This window comes from Zalophus californianus, chromosome 7 (assembly GCF_009762305.2).
Source record: "Zalophus californianus isolate mZalCal1 chromosome 7, mZalCal1.pri.v2, whole genome shotgun sequence".
Taxonomy (NCBI): Eukaryota; Metazoa; Chordata; class Mammalia; order Carnivora; family Otariidae; genus Zalophus; species Zalophus californianus.
Genome location: NC_045601.1, coordinates 98,514,740 through 98,537,712, shown reverse-complemented (window position 1 = coordinate 98,537,712; position 22,973 = coordinate 98,514,740). Strand labels below are relative to the sequence as shown.

The 22,973-nt window shown below is 43.9% G+C and overlaps 1 protein-coding gene across 4 annotated transcripts in view; it reads right to left on the bottom strand.

Moving 5' to 3' along the window:
- Nucleotides 1-22,973, bottom strand: part of CILK1 (ciliogenesis associated kinase 1) — a 56,063-nt gene that overhangs the window by 10,643 nt on the left and 22,447 nt on the right. For all 4 annotated transcript variants that reach the window (XM_027602431.1, XM_027602432.1, XM_027602429.1 and 1 more), the window contains 7 exons: nt 22,292-22,346; nt 17,196-17,317; nt 16,108-16,187; nt 7,213-7,345; nt 6,421-6,592; nt 4,202-4,369; nt 1,370-1,690 (listed from right to left, as the gene is read on the bottom strand). In XM_027602431.1, the coding sequence (XP_027458232.1) occupies nt 1,370-1,690; nt 4,202-4,369; nt 6,421-6,592; nt 7,213-7,345; nt 16,108-16,187; nt 17,196-17,317; nt 22,292-22,345 (1,050 nt within the window). In that variant the 5' untranslated portion in view covers nt 22,346. The remainder of the gene's footprint in view (nt 1-1,369; nt 1,691-4,201; nt 4,370-6,420; nt 6,593-7,212; nt 7,346-16,107; nt 16,188-17,195; nt 17,318-22,291; nt 22,347-22,973) is intronic.

Sequence of the window (22,973 nt, the reverse complement as noted above, 5' to 3'; positions counted from 1 at the left end):
CGGGCCTCATCCCTGAAAGCATGAACATGCTTTATTCTGTCATAAACAGAGATGCAGGAGAATACAGCTCAGAGGTCAGTCATCCTGCCACTTACCGAAAACACTGCAAATATGCTTTCTTTGCCTTCTTAGTAGATCTGGATACTATTTAATTACAGAATTAGCTACAATAGGAAATTTCCAAATACATACTGCTTCCAAAGTTGTGGGCTGGGGTAGAGCGAACAGTCTAGAGATACCACTCTGGTAACCTCATGCAGTATCTCAGTGTTGGTTGGGAGCCGGGACTCAGGGAATGAATACTAGTTGACAGAAAAAATACTGCCTCTGCATAAAGCTGTCAGAAAAATCAGACTCTCAGACAGCATTACAAAGCTACTGGTAACTAGATGCCCTTTTCAGGTTATTATTGAATCTAACGCTCATTCTTTTTTTTTTTTTTTAAGATTTTATTTATTTGAGAGAGAGAGCATGAGAGGGAAGAGGGTCAGAGGGAGAAGCAGAACCCCTGCTGAGCAGGGAGCCCGATGTGGGACTCGATTCCGGGACTCCAGGATCATGACCTGAGCCGAAGGCAGTCGCTTAACCAACTGAGCCACCCAGGCGCCCTCTTTCTATTTATTTATTTATTTTTTGAGCACCAGTCCAAGAGATGGAGAAAGATCTGGGCTCAATTAACAGCCTAGCATTAACAGCATTCATAGGAATGACAATCTATAAATTTTATTATGGCACTTTGTGATTTTTCAAAACATCTTCACAGTTAGTGGGACCTTTTAATGTCATGCACAGCCTGGTCTGGCGGGCAAGACAGGCATTAGGATCTTTCTTTTACAGATGAGGAAACTGAGTCCACAGGGATTAATAATAACAACGACTAACATTTATCACGTTCTGATGAAGTGTCAGCTACTATTTTAAATTCTCTCGAGTATTAATTCATTTAGTCCCCCAAAAGAATTGTTATCAGGTAGATGCAATTATTATCCCTATCTCAGAGATGAGATGAGGAAGCGAGGAGCAGGGAGGCCAGGGACCTTGCCCAGGGGCATGGAGCCAGGAAGTGGCAGAGCTGAGACTGGAGAGCCTGGCCCTGTGAGCGCTCTGGGCAGCTCTCAACCACCACACCGCAGCTGCCGGCCACCAGGACCGCTATGAACAGACACAGCCAGAATCTGAATTTAGACCTTCAACGCCAAGGTCAAAGCTCTTTTCACTACTCCACGATATTGCAAAGATACACTTATTGTAATTAACGGTCACTGTAATTAGACTTCACATGCTGCAAAAAGAAAATCTTTCACACAATCAGTGGGGTCAGAAGAGGAACAGGCCAGACAAGGCTCGCTAGCAAATCTTCCCTGCTTACCGACGGAGGATTCTTGGTATGGAGGGATGGGAAGAGCAATGGGCTTGGCTTGTCCTCCGGGAGATGGTTCGGGTGATCTGTCCTGGAAGCCTCTGCTTTGAAGGGGTACATGAGATGCTGAGGGGGCTGGCTGGCTTGATATTGTCTCGAAGAAATCCGCGGGTGTGGCTTGGTTGGGGGCTGGGTGGGGGGGACCGGCTTGATGTGAGGAGGTGGGCCTGCCTTTTCCAGGACATCCTTCTGTGCTTTTCCTGAATCTTGAAGGCTCTGTGTGGCGCTGCCCAGTGGATGCCCAATCTGGAAGTAAGGATATCGAAGAGCCTGGAATAATACAAAGGACTGCTTTAGGAGAAAAGTCTATCCAGGAAGGTTAATACCATCAGGCTCACTGACCTACATTTCATGGGACCAGTTTACTATAGCTTCTTAGCCTAAACCAACTAGAAAACAGCATTGAATGTATGATACTCTTTATGATCTTCCTTATCTAAAATGTAAAATGTATACACTTAAAATTATTTGGATAAAGCAGCCAGTTATACTACTATTACCTTTGCTACTTCTGAAAAGTATCTGGCTCAACAGATGTTGGCTTTTTTCTTTTTTTCTTTGAAACTTCCATTTAATGTAAGGAGACCTCATTAAAAGATTTAAAGGATATTTAAATAATTTCCATATGCATTGTATCATGGAGCCATAGAAATACTGGTCTGTGTTGGCAAATCCTAACTTTTGGTATGTAGTTTGTTTGTTTAAATTTAATTAATTAACATATAATGTATTATTGGTTTCAGAGGTACAGGTCTATGATTCATCAGTCTTACATAATACCCAGTCAGATGCTGGCTTTGTAACTTACTTGCTATATATCTCTTTTTTTTTTTTTAGAGAGGGAGAGAGAGGCCAGTGGGCAGAGGGAGAGGGAGAGAGAGAGAATCTCAAGCAGACTCCCTGCTGAGCCGTGAGCCAATGTGGGGCCTGAGCTCACAACCCTGAGATCACGACCTGAGCTGAAATCAAGAGCTGGACACTTAACTGACTGAGCCACCCAGGTGCCCCTGCTATGTGTCTTAAATGTAATATTTCACCTTTCTGAGCCAATTTCCTTAGCCCATAAAAAGAAAAAAAAAATAATATAAAACTGAGAAAAAAACCAAAACAACTGAGAGTCAAACACAATAATCCCGGAAGAGTCTGAAGAATCAAGTGTAAAATGAGCCAGTATTTTACCCCAGGAATGCCAAGAATGTAATACGTGATAAAGTTAAACCCTGGCTATCAACAACAACTAACAAACCTTGGTAGTTGTTCTGAACAATCCAGTTTTCCAGATAGTCAGGGGATAAATCTTAAAGGGCTGGGTTCACAATTCTTTCTGAAATATTCCCTGTATTCCCTAGTCTTTTTGAATGGAAATCACCAAACAGAACATAACCTTTCTTAATAACTCTGGGTTATAAACATCTATAATGATTATATGTAAGTGTAGACACAGAGGGCGATACCATGGAGACTCTGGTACTGGTTTTGGACCCTGGCATCTAACTTGAAAAGTCTCTGTAGTTCCAGGCATTTTTGCAAACTGATCTGGGGCTGTTTTTAGCTTTTCTGACGCTATGCTTAAAAGTACACATTGTTCTCTTGGTTCCTTGCTACAGATTTTTTTCTTTTCATCTCTTGGGTACAACCTTTAAAAAACTGGGTTCGTCAGAAACCTTTTCTCCTACCTTCAGGATATTTGTGAATTTCATCCCCCGGAGTGCACTTCTGAGAGCTTTCCAACCCCGGCCACCCAGAGTCTCATGGTACCAAATTATGGCTCTTTCTTCTCTGAGCCGTTGGAGCTGCTTTTCCATAATTCCTTAACCCCCAACTATCGTCTCTCTGGTCCTTGCAAATTCTATCACATCAGCCCTATCTTCAAACGTCCCCGTCACTTTTGTTTAGCCAAACCATTGTCTCTGATTAGAACTGGTCACCTTTGTCATTCTGAGCCATGTAACCGCCAAGGGGGGCTGCAGAGAAGGATCCAGACACGCTAATGCAGAGGGAGGCTTGCAAGAGGCATGGGAGTGGCTGAGGCCATAGCTCTACCATGTCTCTTTGGGTGCATTTCATCATCCAGGTCAAAGTGACCTGGGGGGGAGGGCAAGTTGAGAAAACAGGAGGTATGAAACATCGAACTGCCGTTGGTTGCACTATCTGTACTAGTTGCTGGATGAATGATTAGGGGAAATCGCTTCAGCTTTCCGAGATTCAGTTTTCTCACTTACAGAGTGAAAATAGTACCACTGATTTCACAGAATCTTCATAGGGTTCAAATCACATAAAAACATACTAAAGCATCTACAAACTATTAAGTGCTATAAAATATTAACAATACCTATCATCCTAGCTCTATCTCATCTGTTGCTCTCTGTGTCAGCTGTGAAACAAGGGAGTTGGATTTCACAAGATATTTTCCAAATTCCCTTTTGACAACCAGTATTGCCTTACAAGCAAACTGCTACGTAATCTTAACTTAGAGAATACCTTTGAAAACACTCTCCAAAGACAGGTAGATATATCCGCTTATTTTCACTTCCTCCTATGTGGTGATGGGAACCTGTATGCCAATTTTCAAAGCAACTGTATTGTTTAAACCTTTAACTATATACAGTAAATTTCAAACTATTTTATGTTTTTATATATAATATACCATTAGTGGCATTTCATACTATTTTTCACCCATAATACCGAATGAAATACTTCCTATGAAACTTACAGGAATTATTCAGAGTCAGATATGAACTTCATAAGAAATGCATCGAACAGAAGGAAATGGAAGAAAACCTGACTAGCTGTTGGCCGTTTCTTGGGATCCCACTGGAGCATGTCTCTCAGGAGCTGAATGGCTTCGCTGCTCGCATTTGGAATCAGGGTCTTTAAGTTATTGGGTACACACTGGGGCCAGCGGAAGTTCATCGCACTAGAGAGTTGGTAGCCTTCAGGCCAGTCGGTCTGAAAGAAGGAAGACACAGAAGATCTTGCTTAGCCGACTTGTTGTGATAGTTTCTATTCTGGCCCATGTACCCCTAACGGAAAAGCAATCATGTCATTACCGTGCTCATACTCACAGTGTGGCACCACGTGCGATGAAACACAGAGGATGCTAATGGAGGAACTACAAAGAACATTAAGTCAGAGAAACAGTGGGAAACACACTGAATTTGCCACCAACTGGTTTTATAACCCTTTTTTTTTAAAAAAAAGATTTATTTATTTATTTGACAAAGAGAGACACAGCGAGAGAGGGAACACAAACAGGGGAAGCGGGAGAGGGAGAAGCAGGCTTCCTGCAGAGCAGGGAGCCCGATGTGGGGCTCGATCCCAGGACCCTGGGATCATGACCTGAGCCGAAGGCAGATGCTTAACTGACTGAGCCACCCAGGTGCTGGACAATATCCCTATCTTGATCATTCAAAATAACCATGTGGAGAAGTCCTGCAATAAAGAAAGCTGTTCCACTCAGTCTCAAGCTCTCCACTGTTCCATGCATCATTCCCACTAAATTCTGGAGGTAATACAGAAAAAGACAAGCAAATAATCTTTAAGGTCCCTTCTAGTTCCAACACTACTATTTTACAAAACACATTCTGGTATAATTGCTTTTATCTTTTTTTAAGGTCAAGTGGCATTATGTATCGCTAATGTCATTTATTCAGTTAGATGGCTACTGAGTGCTTACTATATGTTTAGTGTTGTTGGGTATCCGAAAATAATCCAGTATAAATCCTGCCCTTAAGGATGTTACTGTCCAAAAGGAGAAGATAAGACATTTATTCAAAAACACAATAATACAGAGGAAAAAAAGTGATGAGGGTCACAAGAGAGGTACAGGTATCCAGAGGGAAACATTCCAGCGAAAGACTCTGGAAATCTTGAAAAGCTGGCACTCATGATTTATTCAAATGATCTAAAATGTTTTTGAGGGTCTAGTTTGTACGAGCAATGGTGCTAGGACCTGGAAAATTAATACCAATAAACACAAGCCTATGGTCCAGGGCACAGAGATGTACAGGGATAAAGATATTAGTAACGCAGAACATAGCTGAAATGGAGAGGAGAGCAGAGCAGCAGAGAGGAGGTAAATTACTGAGGGGCCTTGGAAAAAGGGTGGACTTCGGTCACGTGGGATATTTACACAGGGATGTGGGGCGCCACCAGGGCCGCGCCAGCACGGTGCAGGGAGCACATGGGAGATTCGCGGCAAGAGTGAAGGCTGGGGTGTGGGGCCTCAACGGGTATTTTCAGCAGGGAGGGCCGTACCAGGGCTTCTGTTTGGCTGGGGGGGGGGGGGGTCTGGCTGCAGAGCGAAAGATAAGCTGGGGGCAGGACTTGAGGGCAGGCGGACTGGGAAGATGCCCCAGACACAGCGGGAGGCTCACCGCTGGCGGCAGCGGGGCTCCCGGGCCAGAGCTGTGCAGCCAAGTTCAACAGGATTTGTGGCCGGGGAAGGAGGGTATGGGAGAGAGAGGGTGACACTGAAACTCAGCCTCAAGGCTGGGGTGCTGGGATTCTGGTGAGAGCGCGGACAGGAACGGGGAACGGGGCAAGGAGGCTAGCTGGGGGTCAGCCAAACACAATCTGTGTCAGATGTTGGGTCCACGGTGATGATGAGGGTGTCGGGAGGAAATCTCACAGGTAGTCTAGGTGTGTGACTGCAGTTCCAAGGAGGGATTTCACTTAGGAGACTTCCGAATGGATGCAGAAGTCGTAGCCATGAGTATAGAGAAGTCCGGCAGGGGAGGTGAGGTGGCCGAGAGAAGAGCAGAGGGAGCTATAACACGTGTACTTAAGATTAAGAGCAGGAGGGCCAGAGGCAGCCCCGTCTGCGGAAGGGGCAGGGAAGGACCACTGAGGTCGAGAGAAAGACTGCAGGTCCAGCAGGTGATCCAAAGGGGCAAGGCTGCATGGGGTGCAGGAGAGGACGGGGCAGGGGGTAAGGGGGGCGGGTAGAGGGAGGGGAAGCTGCTGGCTTCAGCCCACACGCTTTTGTTCCGGATCATTACCTTTTTGGGTGTCCCCAGCAGCTGGCAAATTTTGAAGATGGTGTCAATTTCACTGGCCCCGGGGAAGAGTGGCCTGAGGGTGTACACTTCGGCCATGATGCAGCCCACCGCCCAGATGTCAATGGGGGAGCTGTAGTTGGTAGACCTCAGGAGCACTTCTGGAGCCCGGTACCTGGAGGGGCAGAGATGAACTGCCGGTTAGTGCTGCTACAGGCCAGAAGTTAAATGAAATACTATCATCAATTCTCTGGGAGAGACCTGTATTTCTAATTTCTATCTAGTTCCGTGTGATAGGTGGACTCAGGATGGCTTGGCACGCCATTATAAAGTAGTGCTTCTCTATTTCATGGTATTTTCTACTGAGCATTTCTCTGCAGGACTCTGCTGTACAGCATCGTTGAGAAACACAGAGTGAGAGTGAGGAAAGAGAGAACAGGAGAAAGAGAGAATATAAAACTTGTCTGCAGGCTACTTCTTGGTCATGGCCAACTGCTTAAATGCTTGGGGTCTGAAAGTTTCAGCATAGTCGTTAGCTGGTTTTTTTAGACAGGTCTTTGGAGAATCTTCTACACAACTCTTTTAGGAAACGGTCTTCAGTTAGGGCTGAAAAGAAAATATTATTTATATCATGGAAAAGCATCACGGGCCTCCTTTTGAAAGGATTTACAGCCCAAGCTTTTAAACCTTTAGTGAAAAGTTAGTTATGTGTGACATTAATGTTATCCTCAGTATGATATATACGTATATTTTAAAAGAAGTGCAATTAAGTAATTTTAAGGAAAGAGGATTTACCATCTGGTAGATACATAGTCAGTGTATGGGGGTCTTGATCGGATTTCTCGGGCCAACCCGAAGTCTGCAATTTTCACAAGTTCTGGGCCCATGCAGAGGAGGTTCTCAGGCTTTAAGTCCCGATGGAAGAAGCCTGTAGAGAGAGTGGAGAAGGAATTCCAGTGCAGATTTGCTTCTGCATTACTCTTTGCAGCTGTATTTCTCTTTTCATAAATATCTATAACTTGAAAAGTAGCCTGGAATGACACTGAAGGCTCTCTGCTTAGGACTTCTTTCATTTCCCACTGATGAATTCAAAATGTAAAACAATTCAGAAACTGATCTTCGTAATTTTTTTCCAAGATAGAAAACAGCTTTTAAAATATCAAAACTCAGTTATGGGCTGAGATAACTTTGCGAAAAGAAACTGTCACCCAAGAGGGGGGATATATATATATATGTATCATGCCTACACTGCCCAAGGTAGCTAGAAAGAATCTGAGATTAAAACCACTTCAAAAGACAAAAGCCTTATGAGTTGAGAGTCTTTATCACAAGAAAAACACAATTATAATTTTTGTTTAAGGAACAAGGGATTTAAGAATATGACCTACTCGTATCTGAGATTCTGGGTTGTTGCACCAAATATTTTATATGTTAAATGCTTATTACTTTGCCTAATGAAGAAGTAGAGGTATACCTGCAGCATGCACTGTGGAAGGCAAAGACAACTCACCAAATGGGAAGTCTGTCTCAGCTACAGCAGAACTCTGGGGGTGCGTGCAGGATATTCAACATGCGAACTTTCCAGGTGCGCTCAGACACCCACTGATCAGTGATAAATGCCTCTGAAAACCTAAAACCTTCCACTTGTAGAGAGCATCACCGACATAGACATCATTCTGCATGACTCTAAATCTCAAAGGAACACGGAAATTGGAAATACAACTCTGTGAACACTGCTGATGGTGTTATTTGTTATGTGCTGTCTTTATCAATGTTGTGACAGTTGGATCCCAACCAGCACATGATGGGGGGAATGAATAGCCATCACAGAAGAGCTACACTATTCCCTGACAATCTCTATGCTGAAGATGCTCAGATCTACCTCTCTGACACGCCTTTCCCACCCTTCTCTGGACCCACGTCTCCAATGGGGTAGCAGATGGATATCACCGTTTCCCATCAACCTGTCCCAAACCACTCTTCTCCTCTCCCAAATCATCTCTCCTTCCCAAACCTTTGATAAGATATCCTGGTTCCTTGTAGTTATATTGGATCCTTCCCAAACTGTCATGGAATTATGTTCTATTTCTCACCCAAATGTCTCCTATCTGATCCTTCCTGCCCCCTTTCACTCCTCCTTCCCAAATCTTTGCTCTCCTCGCCTATCCCTCCACTGCCCCTTGCTGTCAGGCCTTCCTCAATCAGCTTCTCTGGATTTCCACACTTCCCGATAATTTAAACACTGTCTTTCCCTTGTCACTGTCACACACACACATGCACACGCGCGCGCGCACACACACACACACACACACACACAGCCTTCCATGGCTCCTTTAAAGTTATTTAAAAGCTCGAACTCCTTTCAGTCTACCTAAAGGGATAGACTTATTCTCTAATATCACCAGGATATATAAAGTATGTTCCAGTCAGCCAAAATTCCTCATTTCCTACAGGTTCATTGTATCTATTCCCATTGACAATGTTGCACCCTTTTTCCTTTTTATCTATGTCAATCTCAATTTTTGTCATCCTTCAGGACCTACGTTGAGTTTCCCCTCCTCCAGGAAGCCATTTTAATCATGCTAGCCTTCTTCCCTCATTCACCCTATCAGTAAATGTTCACTGAGGGCCCACTCCAGGCCAGGCACTGGGCGAGGCTCTGTGGATTCAGAAGCAACCCAAATGGACAGTTCTTTCCCTGGTAGACATGATAGGCTCTTCCCTCTGAACTTGAGCAGAACTCTGCCATTTTCAGGTATATTGACAATCCCTCTATGATTAGATGGAGCACTTTAAGGGTAGAAGCCACAATTCTACTTTTTCCGAATGCCTAGCACCATGGCAGGAGCATGGTGGTCTCATAACATAGTCTTATTGACTGAACAAAGGACTTGAGTAGGTTTGTAGGGAACATGAAAGAGCTCAATGCTGACAAATTTACTTTGGCCAAGTAGGCAGGGGCAACAGAGAAAAGACCAGGAGGCAGAAAGGCTCACTAGACAGCAACTGAGAAGTGAGAAGAGCCGTGACCCTGAAGTAGAGGGGGAGACACTGAGGGCTCAGGGCAGGAAGTCCTCAGCACGGGGGGAGTTCCAGCAGGACTAAATCCCCCAAACCCTCTCTGCTCTAGAGGAAGGGGCAGGTGACTGTGATGTGGCTATACCTGAACATGCAGTGGATGTCACGTATCATGGAAAGCAACAGTATTTTAAAAGAAAAGACACTCCCCTCTGTTCATCGCCAGAGCTTGGTATTAGGTCACACTCCAAATGGATAGTTTTATGGCATAATGATGGGTCTGCAGGCGAATGGCTGGCTAAGATGCACAAAATAAATATAATTACAGAGCACATAGAAGGGGCCAAAGGCGCAGTTGGTTGGGTGTCTGACTCTTGGTTTCGGCTCAGGTTGGGATCTCAAGGTTGTGAGATCGAGGCTTGTGATGGGCTCTGTGCTGAGTGTGGAGTCTGCTTAAGACTCTCCCTCTCCCCCTGCCCCTCCCACTCATGCTCTCTTTAAGATAAATAAATACATCTTTTAAAAAATAAAAATAAAAAAATAATTAAAAAAAAAAGAAGGGGCTGAAGGTACAGAAGGGATCATACATATTCAAGAGGGCCCCAAGTGAGAAGAGGAAGTACTTCCTTCCCGCCAAAGGCTGCTTCTATTTTCCATAATCCAAGGCATTGAGAAGATCAAAGGAGTCCTGCCTGGATTAGACCAGAGATGGGTACAGAGAGTTTGCTATTGGTACATCATATGAATGTGTGTGTGTGCATATGCCTGTGTATCTCGTTTGTATGGAAATGTATATGGAAAGAAAAAAATATATATATGTCTACATTCCATTGCTTCATTCTTTAGTCTGCCATCATACCAATATATACCCTATGGCCTTCTTCTCACCACTTCCTTAAGTATCCTAACCAAATTAATGATAAATTAAACCTAAATTATAGTAAGAACCAAATTTGAGGCTATCAGCAAATTCAAATGGTAATTCAATATTAGACAAGGATGGCCTTTAAAATAAAAGGATTTTCTGGGGCGCCTGGGTGGCTCAGTCGGTTAAGTGTCTGCCTTCGGCTCAGGTCATGATCCTAGGGTCCTGGGATTGAGTCCCACATTGGGCTCCTTGCTCAGCAGGGAGCCTGCTTCTCCCTCTGCCTGCTGCTTCCCCTGCTTGTGCTCTCTCTCTCTCTCTCAAATAAATAAAATCTTTTAAAAAAATAAAATAGAAGAATTTTCTGATGTGGACAAGTTTGGATGGCTTATTATCAGACGAATTAAATAAAGATGATCAATGCACACCAGAGTGGGTGGTTTCTAAGACTCAATATAACTGAGTCATCATGTTTGGACCCTCCGTTCTTCAGAGCACCCTCCAGCTCCCAGAAGGCCTGGTTGTACGCTCCCATCTTGTAATTGGCTTAAGAATGTGCAAAGACAGAAGCAGTTACCAGAGAGTGATCTTTTGTCAGTGCATGCAGGCAAACTCCTGTGGCCCTGAAAAGCTATGAGTTGTGGGACCATGGGCTCTCTTCCGAAAAACTCAGAACATTAAAAACACACCAGTGAAAAAAAGAAATGGCAAACATCATTTTCCAACTGAACAGATGGGAAAAGTGAGTCATTGGTTGGTGATGGTGGGGGGTGGTTAATTATTCACAATCCTACCAGAAATGTGCTAGAGCCATTGTACTTTTGGGCTTGACTCTGTCCCTCTCAATCCATATAGTTCAATCTTGATTTGTGGTTCTAGTCCTCTCAAGCACACATTGACGCTGTTTCTCCTCTTAGACACCTTTTCTCCTCTACTTGGGCTAAATTATTATTTCCAAACTCATGTGGCCTTTCCCTTATCGTGAGTCATTTGTCTTCCAGCGTCCAAGCCATGGCGAGTTCCCTCTGCCACCATCTATAACACCCACCTCAACGAACTTGCACCTTATCCTTGCTCAGTTCATCCCATCACACTGACTTATACTATGATACAAGCATCACTCTTACACCCCGGACTTTGCACCTTGCTTCCACCATAGGTTATGCTCCCGTGAGCACTGACCACCTCCTCACATTAGTCAAGCTCCATCCTTTCCCTCGCTGCTAGCTCCTCTTTAATCCTACCAGAACAGATGCACTCATAAAATGAGGAGAATGAGGATTCTGGTCCCCCATGTGTCTGTGTAAGCAGCTTCACATTCTATAGATCGTATTTCGGGCCCAAAACAATCAGGAACAATGGCTAGGAAAAAACCTAATTGTGAACAGACCCTTACAGATGACTAACGAAAACTGTATTTGTCAGGTGACATACGCTGTTTGTTACACTGTATTTGAGTATAAGCCTTTATAACTAGGAAGCGTTCATGAATATGTCTGTAGAAGATCTAGCCCTCTGTTCTTTTCATGACCACATTAGCTACTATTAGCCTTACACCCATGAGTTCTATCCCTTGGTAATTAAAACCATAAGGCCCTCACGTTGTGTACATGTAGTTTTCACCTCTATTTTAACAAAAATATTATACTCTCCATATGAGAGGCAACGCAGCATAGTGGGGAAGTGTGCAGACCAGTCAGGTGGCCCAATTTCAAATCTCAATTTTGTTCCCTGTCTGGAAAGTCACTTAACCTCTCTGTGCCTCACTTTCCTAACCTGGAAAATGGGAAGAAAACCTTGAGGGCTTGTTTTGCAGGATGCAATGTGTTAATTTTGTAAAGGTTTTAGAGCCATGCCTGGCCCCTCACGAGACCTTGTCATTAGGAGTAGTATGAATCCTCTTATCCTCCCAATAAGGGGGCAGGCATACGCAGCTCCATTTTTTCCATGTAAGAATCAAGGCTTATGAAGCTAGTCACGCACTTCACCTGTGAGGAGGTGGTACTAAGCTCTGATCCAGTTCTTAGCCAGGTACGTGTTCTGCTGCTGTGTGCACTGGAGCTTGTAACAGTGAGCCCACTTCTTCCTCTGGGCTTCTGATTCACAACGGGAACCTATACAGATGGGTCATTCAGACATCACGCAACAGCAAAGTGCTATCAAGATAAGAATCTTTCTGTTCAAACTGTTTGGCTTCCAGAAGACAGGAACAGACCTTCAGTTAAATTTCAGGGTACCCCATGCAAGTCAAATAACAGAGGGATTTTCTCTTTCATCCTGGCAGAAACTGTGCGGTGCTTACTTTCCATTAATAACCCTTGGGCAAGGAACACATCAAGCCACAAAGAAGGCTTTCTCCCCTCTGCCACATTCTGTTAATGATGAACCGGATATGAATATATGGAAATAACCAGGGAATACCGGAACACGAGGAATCTATGTAGCACACCTTCCTGCTATGGAAGTTGTTAGTTCCACAGATATTACTGAATTTAAACCTGCAGTGTTTTTATGATCAAGAAGAACAGGACAGCAATGCATAGAAAGGCCAAGGGCTGACTCAAGGTCATGCACTGCAACACAGTGGTGAAACACAGAAGCAGAGAACCACTCCTTGGGGCAAAACGTTGTCCTCCAAGCCACCTAAGGCATTTCTGATTGGGTAACGGTGAGTAAGTATGAGTTGGACATTTCTAAGGGCAGGTCAAGGATGGAACACGGTTTGCATTAATTATTTAATTCCAGCAAAGTACATAAGCTTTGGCATTGCTCAATCAGCACCAAGTGGAGTCAGGTTTTCATTCCCTGCGGGGAGAAAAGTACTCAGTGACATGAACTATGACCATAGCAACTACCTGCAGTGCTATTCTCCCCTCTCGAAGGAGTCTACTCCCTGGGGGCAGAATGCACCTTCTCACAGTGAGAACAAGCTAACAAAACAAATCTGTGAAGTGCTTGAGATGATTTTTTTTTCTATTACCCGAGGAAAGGGATAGTATGGAGTTACATGTGCACTTCAACAAAGGCAAGTCGATTACCATATAAAAACCAACTGTTACAAAGGTTCCAAAAATCACTTACCAATGAAAATGAGATGGGGCCTGTAAAATTAATATCCCTCCCACCTACAATTATTACCACTATTTGGTTCACCTCTCATTCTCTGGTTCTCTTTGAGAAAACACAGGTTTTTCTAGTAAAGCACGGCAAATAGGCACAGACCCCTGAGCTAATCTCCACCCTACTTTGCTGCAGTGGGGGCTTTGGCAGGTCTTTCAACCTCTCTGAACGTCAGTTTCTTCTTCTTTGGAAGGGACAGATACCATCTGTCCTTGCTCACTGAGAAAGTGGCAAGGAAATAAGTCGGGTGACAGATGAAATGTTATGAAGCTTAAACTAGAACTGGGCACCTTAAACAGCCGGGGAAAAGCGTCCAAAGAATCTTTGGTTAATAGCAACGGCACTGGGGTTGTAAAAACAGAGGTGGTCTGACTTACTCCATGACCTGAGCCTTCCCTTGCACCGCCTTCTCTTGCATCTGAGTGTCCAAGGTGTGTGAGGGAAACTGACAGTGCAGAGTTTCCAAGAGCTGTGGTATCACAACAGTATCTGGATGCTACATTACTGGACACAAATATGCACTGTGTGTGTGCACATACATGTGCATTCGTGGGTGTGGGTGTGTGCAGGTGTTGGGGGGAGCAGTGTACATGCAGGTATGTGGGCTTGTGTATGTGTAGATGCATATGCACATGCATGAGGCGCATATGTGAGTGTGTGTGTTCATTTGATGGGATTAGGTAGAGACCCAGGTAAAAAGACTACAAGTCCATTCTGGCAACAGATACCTGAGTCTCATGAAATGCAACCAAAGGAAAAGAAGAGAAAGCCAATGAATGTCCACTTTCTTTCAGGTCCACTACTCAGTTTCCAGACCTGAGCAAACAGCCTGAGTAACTGAGACATTATGTGACTGTCCCTGTGTGAAAACATTCTGGTCGATCTTTCTCTTTTGAGAATCTCTTTGATTTCTCATCACTTCCTTTTGCTAGGCTCTTAAATCTAGTAAGTTACCCTTCTCCCCCTTTCTGTCCCTAAGACACCATACCAGTTTTTCATGTTTTGCAAATTCCATCCCTTGTGAATCCTGGTGACTGAAGGCTCTATCGATGCCAACAGAATTGGGCTGGCATTTTACTGAAAACTTTTTACTGGAGTTGGTTCACAAATGGACTCAGTCTTGCATATTACCCACTTATTATTCAGCATGTGCCTGATGCTGACATGGATTTGCACAGATAGCCTCTGTCTATCTGTGCTTCACTTAGCCTCTAACCGAGGGGCTACCCAGAGGTTAAAGAGCAGACTGGGAAAGATCCCAGGATGAACCATGCCACTGGCTGAGGCACGGTGTCTTTTCTACACACTCGTGCCACTGGCTGAGGCACGGTGTCTTTTCTACACACTGCCAATTTGTGTCAACTCTGCGCTGACCGTATTATCAAAGGGCTTCCGCCCAGGTTCCTTACTGGGTAATGAAACTTATCTGTTGGTGCAATATTTGCAACGGCAACAACACCTTCAGGCTGGGGGTGAATGGCTTTCTGCCTATGCAAGATCAACTGCTTGGTCCATCTGTCTTTAAAGTTAAAGTGACTTCAAATGACCCCCTACGGGACTCCTGGCTCCGCTGGTGGACATGTCCATCCCATGGCTCTAGGTTCACAAGAAGGTGGGTCTGCGTCTAGTTAGCAGCAGAGACTTCGTGAGGTCCCAGGTGTTCGCTGGAAAATATAGCCTCAGGGTCATTGCTACTCAACACCTTTCAAAAGCTCAGCTAAGGACAACAGTATTGGAGGATTTCCCGAAGGGTATGTGGCCATCCATTCCTCTAGATATTCTAAATCTCTCCTTGGACTACTGAGACCATCCCTACGGATGCCCAGCTCATGCTGGGCCCCAGTAGGACTGTTTTCTCTGATCAAGTGATATAACTGGCCTAGAATGAGGGATATGACATGAAACTGCGCTATGCAACCTGTTACTGCTTACCGTGAAGTCATGTTACATACTGTCCCCTCTAGAAGGATCCATAAGAGAAATCTCTTTGGTCTTAGTTCCAAGAATAGTTCTGCTTCTCTTGGGCAACTGGACTGTTTTTATTGGGGTGGGGGAACTATGTTGGATGCAGTTGGTCATGTTTCACATTTTGCATTGTGAGAAGCAAGTTCAGAATAAAATCTGTAGCCTATTTCTTTTACTTAAGTAGGACTTGCGGACATGCCTTTTGCAGATTAACTTCCCCCTCTAGCTATATCCATACCTTGTTTTGTTTTTGTCTTTTTCTTTCTTTGTTAATTTTTAATTGATTTTATTTTCCTGTGTTGGATAAATTTTGTTAGGCCCTTTTTGGATGCTTTTGGACTGAAATGTAATACATCAGGAAAATGAGAAGCCACAGTGAAGCAGTAATAGTAGATTAAACATAATACATGAAATGTCTCTGAATTCTAATCTTAGGCATCTTATTAATACACCAGGTAATGGGCAGGAATAACTTTTAGACCTATAACAAACGAGCTTAATGTTAAAGCCTAAAGAATAAGAACACGTGGACATGATAAATAATGAGAAAAATTCAGAAATCAAGTGACAAAAGAGAACATATCCCAAACCCCACTGTCAGCCTCCCAACCTGTCAACCTCTTCTGGGAGACAGTCACCAAAGACCCTGATGCTTCCTGTACCTTCTACCTGATGACAACATTTCGCTGCTGTTAAAAAGCACAAGACTCCAAATCACCTACCGTGTTTGTGAATAAATGCAAGTCCTTGTAATATCTGGTACATTATATTCCTTATAGCAGATTCAGGAAACAACTTATTTCTGGATGGGACAAAGGAGGACAAAGGTTATAAATCTAGATTTACATACGAAAACAAATAACTCTATGTTCCTGTTCTTTTGGTTATACAGTAAGAATGTAAGAAAACATTTGCTCACACACTAATGTGACCAGATCCTTTGATAATAAAGACCAAAGAAAAACAACCATTTGTCCATACAAGACAGCTACCTTGTAAACACTGGTGTATTGGTATAATGGCAACTGGTATGTTCAGTTATGTTACAAAGAAGAAAAGATTAAACATTTTAGAGTAACCGCCCCCGCAAACCCTCCAATCTATCCTATAAAAATCTTCTCTCTCCATAATATAAAACTTAAAAAAATTGTAATGGGGAAAATCTGAGGTCTTCCAGATGAAGTCCTTATGAAATGTAGTGGATAGCAGGGGATAGTGCTGTATTCCCCCCTGGAAGGGCAAACCATACAGCTTCTCTGTTGTTAGCGACAACGAAGACCCTATTTGTAGACTGAATTCACTCAGAGAGAAGCTGGGAGTGAAGCGCTCACTTGCCACCGAGAAAATATGCCCTAGAACTTCCACGTGCTTCACTTTCAAAGTTCAAAAGTGCCACAGCAGGTGAGTTTGTTATTAGTTTCCTCTTCCTAGCACACAAGCCCCTGAGCACTGTACAAGAAAGCAAGGGCAAGAAACCTCCAAGTTCTCCATGGAGGTCTCAGAAAGAACGAAACCATTACACCTTGACCTATAATTGCTCTGCCCATATGTCCTTGTGGGAATGGAGAGCTGCAGAGTATCTGTTCAATCTCTGAGCTTCTCTGGGTGAATAACCCATTGAAACAGGAAAACGGCTGCACTGAATGTGGCTTCTATGAAGGCCTCACGAGACCTCCAGAGTAGGAATGTGGCCTGGGACCCTCATCTACAGGGAAGCCTAAGCAGCGTTAACTGCGATAGACAAAAGCAAAAAAGAAAACACATCCTCTTTGCGATATTTACTTCTAAGATCACGATGATGAAACTGTACCTTTCTTTAATGAGCTGGTAAAGATTTTCCTTCATGTACTCGAAGATAAAATAAAGATGATCATTTTCCCTGATAACTTCTTTTAATTTTACCACATTGGCATGGTTGAGCTTCTTTAAAGACTGAAAGGCAAGGGGGAGAAACAGAAAAAAATGAGAGAAAATCTGTTGTTGGAAAAGAAAAGCAACCGCACATATACTTCGGAAGAAACATCTAATTCTAGAACCACAGAAGTGCCACAATCCCTATTTTATTGACAATACATGGTATTTCACTGAAGTCAATAATCACCTGAATGTAGAAAAACCATTTCGATTAGCTGACTAGCAAGTAAGTACTTGACCATTACGGGTATTTCTGGCTGCTGGCTGCACCAGCCAATGGGCCAGGGCTATTTTAGGTGCACTCCTTCCAGATGATGGGATTCATGCCATGAAAACGGCCAGAGGGAACCAATGGGGAGCTGAAGCTTTGATTATTCTAGTATTGGAAAAGGTAGCTGCTCTGGGCCGAGATGACCAGCTAACAGTCTGTAGACCCTGTGAACAGGAAGTTGTTCACATAGACAGAGGCTGATAGCCTGAGGCTCTCAACTTCCGTCGGACTCATGTGTGTCCATGAGGCACACACCAGTCCTTACGATGGGAGTTTTATTTATTTTTTTTAATAGTTTATTTAATTCAAGTTAGTTAACATATGGTGTAGCACTGGGTTTCAGGAGAGGTATTTAGTGATTCATCACTCACATACAACACCCAGTGCTCTACCCAACAAGTGCCCTCTTTAATCCCCATCCCGCCCTAGACCCCCCACTGATGTGTTTCACTTATTTATTTTTTAAAGATTTTATTTATTTATTTTACAGGGAGAGACACAGCGAGAGAGGGAACACAAGCAGGGGAGTGGGAGAGGGAGAAGCAGGCTCCCCACCGAGCAGGGAGCCCGATGCGGGGCTCGATCCCAGGACCCCGGGATCATGACCTGAGCCAAAGGCAGACATCCAACGACTGAGCCACCCAGGCGCCCCTGATGTGAGTTTTTTTTTTTTTTTTTTTTTTTTTTTTTTTAAAGATTTTATTTATTTATTCATGAGAGACAGAGAGAGAGAGAGGCAGAGGGAGAAGCAGGCTCCCAAGGAGCAGGGAGCCTGATGCGGGACTCGATCCCAGGACCCCAGGATCATGACCTGAGCCGAAGGCAGACGCTTAACCATCTGAGCCACCCAGGCGCCCCTTTTTTTTTTTTTTTTTTTTTTTAAAGATTTTATTTATTTATTCATGAGAGACAGAGAGAGAGAGAGGCAGAGGGAGAAGCAGGCTCCCAAGGAGCAGGGAGCCTGATGCGGGACTCGATCCCAGGACCCCAGGATCATGACCTGAGCCGAAGGCAGACGCTTAACCATCTGAGCCACCCAGGCGCCCCCCCTGATGTGAGTTTTAAAGGAGAAAGGATGAAGAGGAGAAATCTCACTGCAAAGCCCTCCTGCCCACCCCCCAACCCAAGGTGAGATGGGAGAAAGAGCTCTGCTTCCAAGAACAGCAAAGGCAAAGAAGTCAGGCGGGTGATGAGAAACAAGAGAGTGGCTCAGAAAATGGGGCGTGACCTGATTCCTCATCCTTGCGCACGTGCAGTTTTCCTGTTCCTGCCACAACCTCATGAGCAGAGCCACGTGTCAACTTTTTTCTGTTTGCATCATTAGTTTTGTTCATGGTGAGCGAGTACACTTTTGTATTCATAAGCAGCGATCCTGTTCATATACGACAGCCAGAGAAACTGTGGCTTTGCTCACCAGATGGTCAGAATTTGATTAACAGTCTCCTGCAAGGGAGTCTCAAAGGGCCACCGGCCAGTGGCATGAGCCCTTTAATTCCAAAAGCCTTTTCCTCACAGAGAAGTGACTCTGATAATAATACATTGTCAAGCCCTCCTTATCTTTGAATTTCCTTAAAAAGAACACTCCTTTTACAAAATAAACACGGTGGCGGAAGACAAAAAGGTGAACACGAATATCCAAATCTAGGACACCCAGTAATAATGCCTCCACGGAATCAGAGCTTGGGAATGCTGTAATATGATCGAGTTACTTCAAGCGGCTGGGAAGAGGGAGGAGATATGGCCAGTGAATGAGAACAAAATAAAACTCTTCTGGAGCCTCTTTCCTGAAAGAAAAACTCCTGCCAAGGAGCCTCTCTAGCAGGAAATCCTCAACCGAAGGCCGGATCCTTCTAGAATGACCCAACCAGGCTGATTAGTTGTTTTAGTGAGGTTGGTTTCCAGGTTCTCCATGAGTAACAAACACAAACATTGCTTAACTCGTAAGTTTTCACCTCTGCAGCCTTCTTTTCTATTCACTTAAAATGCATCACAGCAATGGCTGACATGTCCAGTGGATGAGCTGCAGTGGATGAACGCGGCAAATTCAGTCAGAGGAAAATGAAGTAGGTTTTTTAAGCTTTTCAAGAGGAGCATCCTAGGCAAGGAACAGGGTACCTTCCATGCTTGGCCTGACATTTGTTTTGAGCATGAATTACTGGTTCAAGTCTAAGGGCTCATAGTTCTTGTTCCTGAGTGAGCCTCACGGACAAGTAAAGTCTGTATTAGTTTAATATAAAAGGGATGAATTTTGTGTGGGAGATTTCATAACTCATTTTACAGAGAGAAGGCATCTTATTTAGGCTCAGGAAAGGTTTACAAGGAGAGGAAGACGCAGGACACTTAGAGCCAAGAAGCACAAATAGCAAATTAAAACCAGGTCAGCAGTCCAAATGGAGACTATTTATCCCCATTTGGATGAAGGTTCTTAATAATTTAACAAAACTACAACGTACTGCTCCTCGAGGGTACCCAGGGGCATGAGACACAGTCCTTTATTTGCCTATAAGAGGCAAATAGCCTAATTAAGAAGAGAGGGCACGAATACAAAATCCACAGAACAGAATGAGGGAGATTTTATTAGGGTCAAGAGAATGACAGAGACAAGGAACCTTAGAAATGTTTCAAGAAGGAGTAATCAGCAAACCCCAATGGTCAATGAGTGTATCATCCACAATGTGACTTGAAGGAAGAATAGCATCTAGACAAGTCAGTGGGAGGGAAAGGGTGTGTCAGGAGAGAAGCCCTTCTTAGGTATGGCTGTGGGAATGGAATGGTGTGGTCTATGCCTGAGGGATGAGAACTGCCCCAGTCTGGCTCTGAAGGAAGCTCATTCAGAAGACTCTGACAGGGGAAGTGGGCAAGGGAATACACTGGTTGGATGCCAGGTGCATATGCCATTGAAGCCTGACAAACGTGAATCTGAAACCAAGCTTTGTGGCTTAGAGTTGCATTTACCTTGAGCAAGTGACTGAGTCTCTGGGCCGCAGCTGTTCTCAGCAGCAAACCCAAGGTACTAGCACTTTCCTCATGAGGTAGTTGTGAGGATGAAATAAGACAATGCAGATGCTGTCTGGCTTATAGTAGCATCTCAGGAAACGGTAGGTAGTGTGTGAATGGCTGAATGTCCCTGAGATCATTCTGGGGACAGCACACGGGGTGGATAAGATGTGGAGGAAGTGAGGTCACACAGACCAACTGCAGTGAGCTGCAGTTTCTGGGTGAATGGGTAAATGATCCTTAACAGAAGAGGGAGAAAATAGGAGCACTGGGGGAGGCAGACATTCCAGAAAATTCAGGCGCTGATATCCATGAAGCAGTTGGATATGTGGGCCTGAAGCAGGCATCAGCAAACTTTTCTTAAAGGGACAGAGAATAAATATTTTAGGCTTTCTAGGTCATATGGTCCCTGCCCCAACTACTCAACTTTGCCATCAAAGTGTGAAATCTGCCAATAGAAAATATGTAATCAAGTGGGTGAGTGTTCCAACAAAATTGCATTTAAACAGAACATGGCCATTCATCAACCCCTGGTCTAGTGCTTACAAAGGATAAAAGATTTGATGAGACCACTGAAGTGAGGGAAGTAAATGAAATTACTCGGGAGGAGATTCAGAGCAAAGGAGAAAATGGCTAAGGATGGAATGTGAGAAATCATCGCTATTTAAAGGGTGAACGACAGAGCACTTGAAGAAAGGCAAGAAAGAGGTAGGACAGTGAGGCCAAAGCAGAGTCACACAGCCCTGGGAGAGGACAGTACCCAACACCGCAGGCAAGAAAATGCCTGAGAAAACGAACTGGAGGGGCGCCTGGGTGACTCAATCGGTTAAGTGTCTGCCTTCGGCTCAGGTCATGATCCCAGGGTCCTGGGATCGAACCCCATGTCAGGCTCCCTGCTCAGCTGATCAGGGAGGATGGAGGGTACATATATTTATTTAGAGATGGAAGAGAAGGAGCCAGTGGAAAGGAAGAGCTTAAAGAAATGGGAAGGTTCACAAGAGCCAAAAGGTGGGAGCAGCCCAAGTGTCCGTCAATGGGTGAATGGATCAACAAAATGTGGCATCTACCTAAAACCGAATAGGATTTCACCTTAAAAAGAAGGAAACTCTGACACAGGCTATGACATGAACCTTGAAGACACGATGCCAAGTGAAATAAGCCAGGCACAAAAAAGAAATACTGCATGATTCCAGTTATCTGAGGCACCTGGAGTAGTCAAATTCATAGACAGAAATTACAAGGGTGTGTGCCAAGGGCTGGGGGCAGAGGGGTCCACGGGGGTTGCTGTTTAACGGGTTCAGAGTTTCAAGTGTGCAAGATGAAGAGAGTTCTGGAGGTGGATGGAGGTGCTGACCATACAACAATACCACTGAATACCACTGAATGGTGCTCTTACAAATTCGTAATATGATAAATTTCATGTATGTATATTTCATCACACTTGGAAAGGGAAAGGACATTAGTGGGAAACATGTGAGATCGGAATAAATCTGTGGTTTAGTTAATAGTACTATACCAAAGTTTAAAAAAGTATATTTACTAATATAATAGCAATCTTCTACTTTGAGCTATTAGCTGTATAATGTTGTCATTTGCCCCCTTTTGTTAGCATCAGTGGAACAATTCAAACAGAATGACTAACTCTATCAACCATAAATCTAAGCAAGTATAAAGCTATTTTAATCAACCATACATAAATTTTTCCCTGGTGTATTAATAAATACCTTAACCTCCCGAAGGTTCATGCATTCCTCCCAGGAATAAAACTTTCTTTTCATTCTAAAAGAGAACAAAGAAACAAATAGCATGCTTATTCCCAGTAACAGGCTAAACTTTCTTGTTTAAAAATGTTTTCAATCTAGGCAGGGGGGAGGTGGAAAACAAAAAACCCAAAACACTAAAAAACCCCAAAACCCCAAACCCAAAACAAACAAAAAATATGTTTTCATTCTGAATCTAATGAGTAGCGCTTAAAGCTGGTTTCAATTTCTACCAAATATTATACTATCCAAAACATTCATTTTAAAATCTGGCAGGGCGATCAATCCTACATCACAAAATTTCCCAGCAGAGACGGAGCAAGGCAGTGCAAGGAGACCTCTCCAGCTGACTTGCTCCATCACTAATTGGCTAACCTTGTCCTGGAGGCTAATCCTTCAGGCTTATTTGATATAGACTAGAGCCCTCCAACAGAATTTTCTGTATTAATGGGAATGCTCTGTGCTGTCCAGAATGGTAGCCATGAGACTGTACAAATCTGGGCAGTGAATACTTGGAATATGGCTAGCATAACATAGGAACTCAATTTTTAAGAAAATTCACATTTAAATGCCCTATGGTTACTTGCCACCCTGTTGGACAACACAGTTCTAGACCCTCTGGTGCAGAGGTTGGCAAACTATGGCC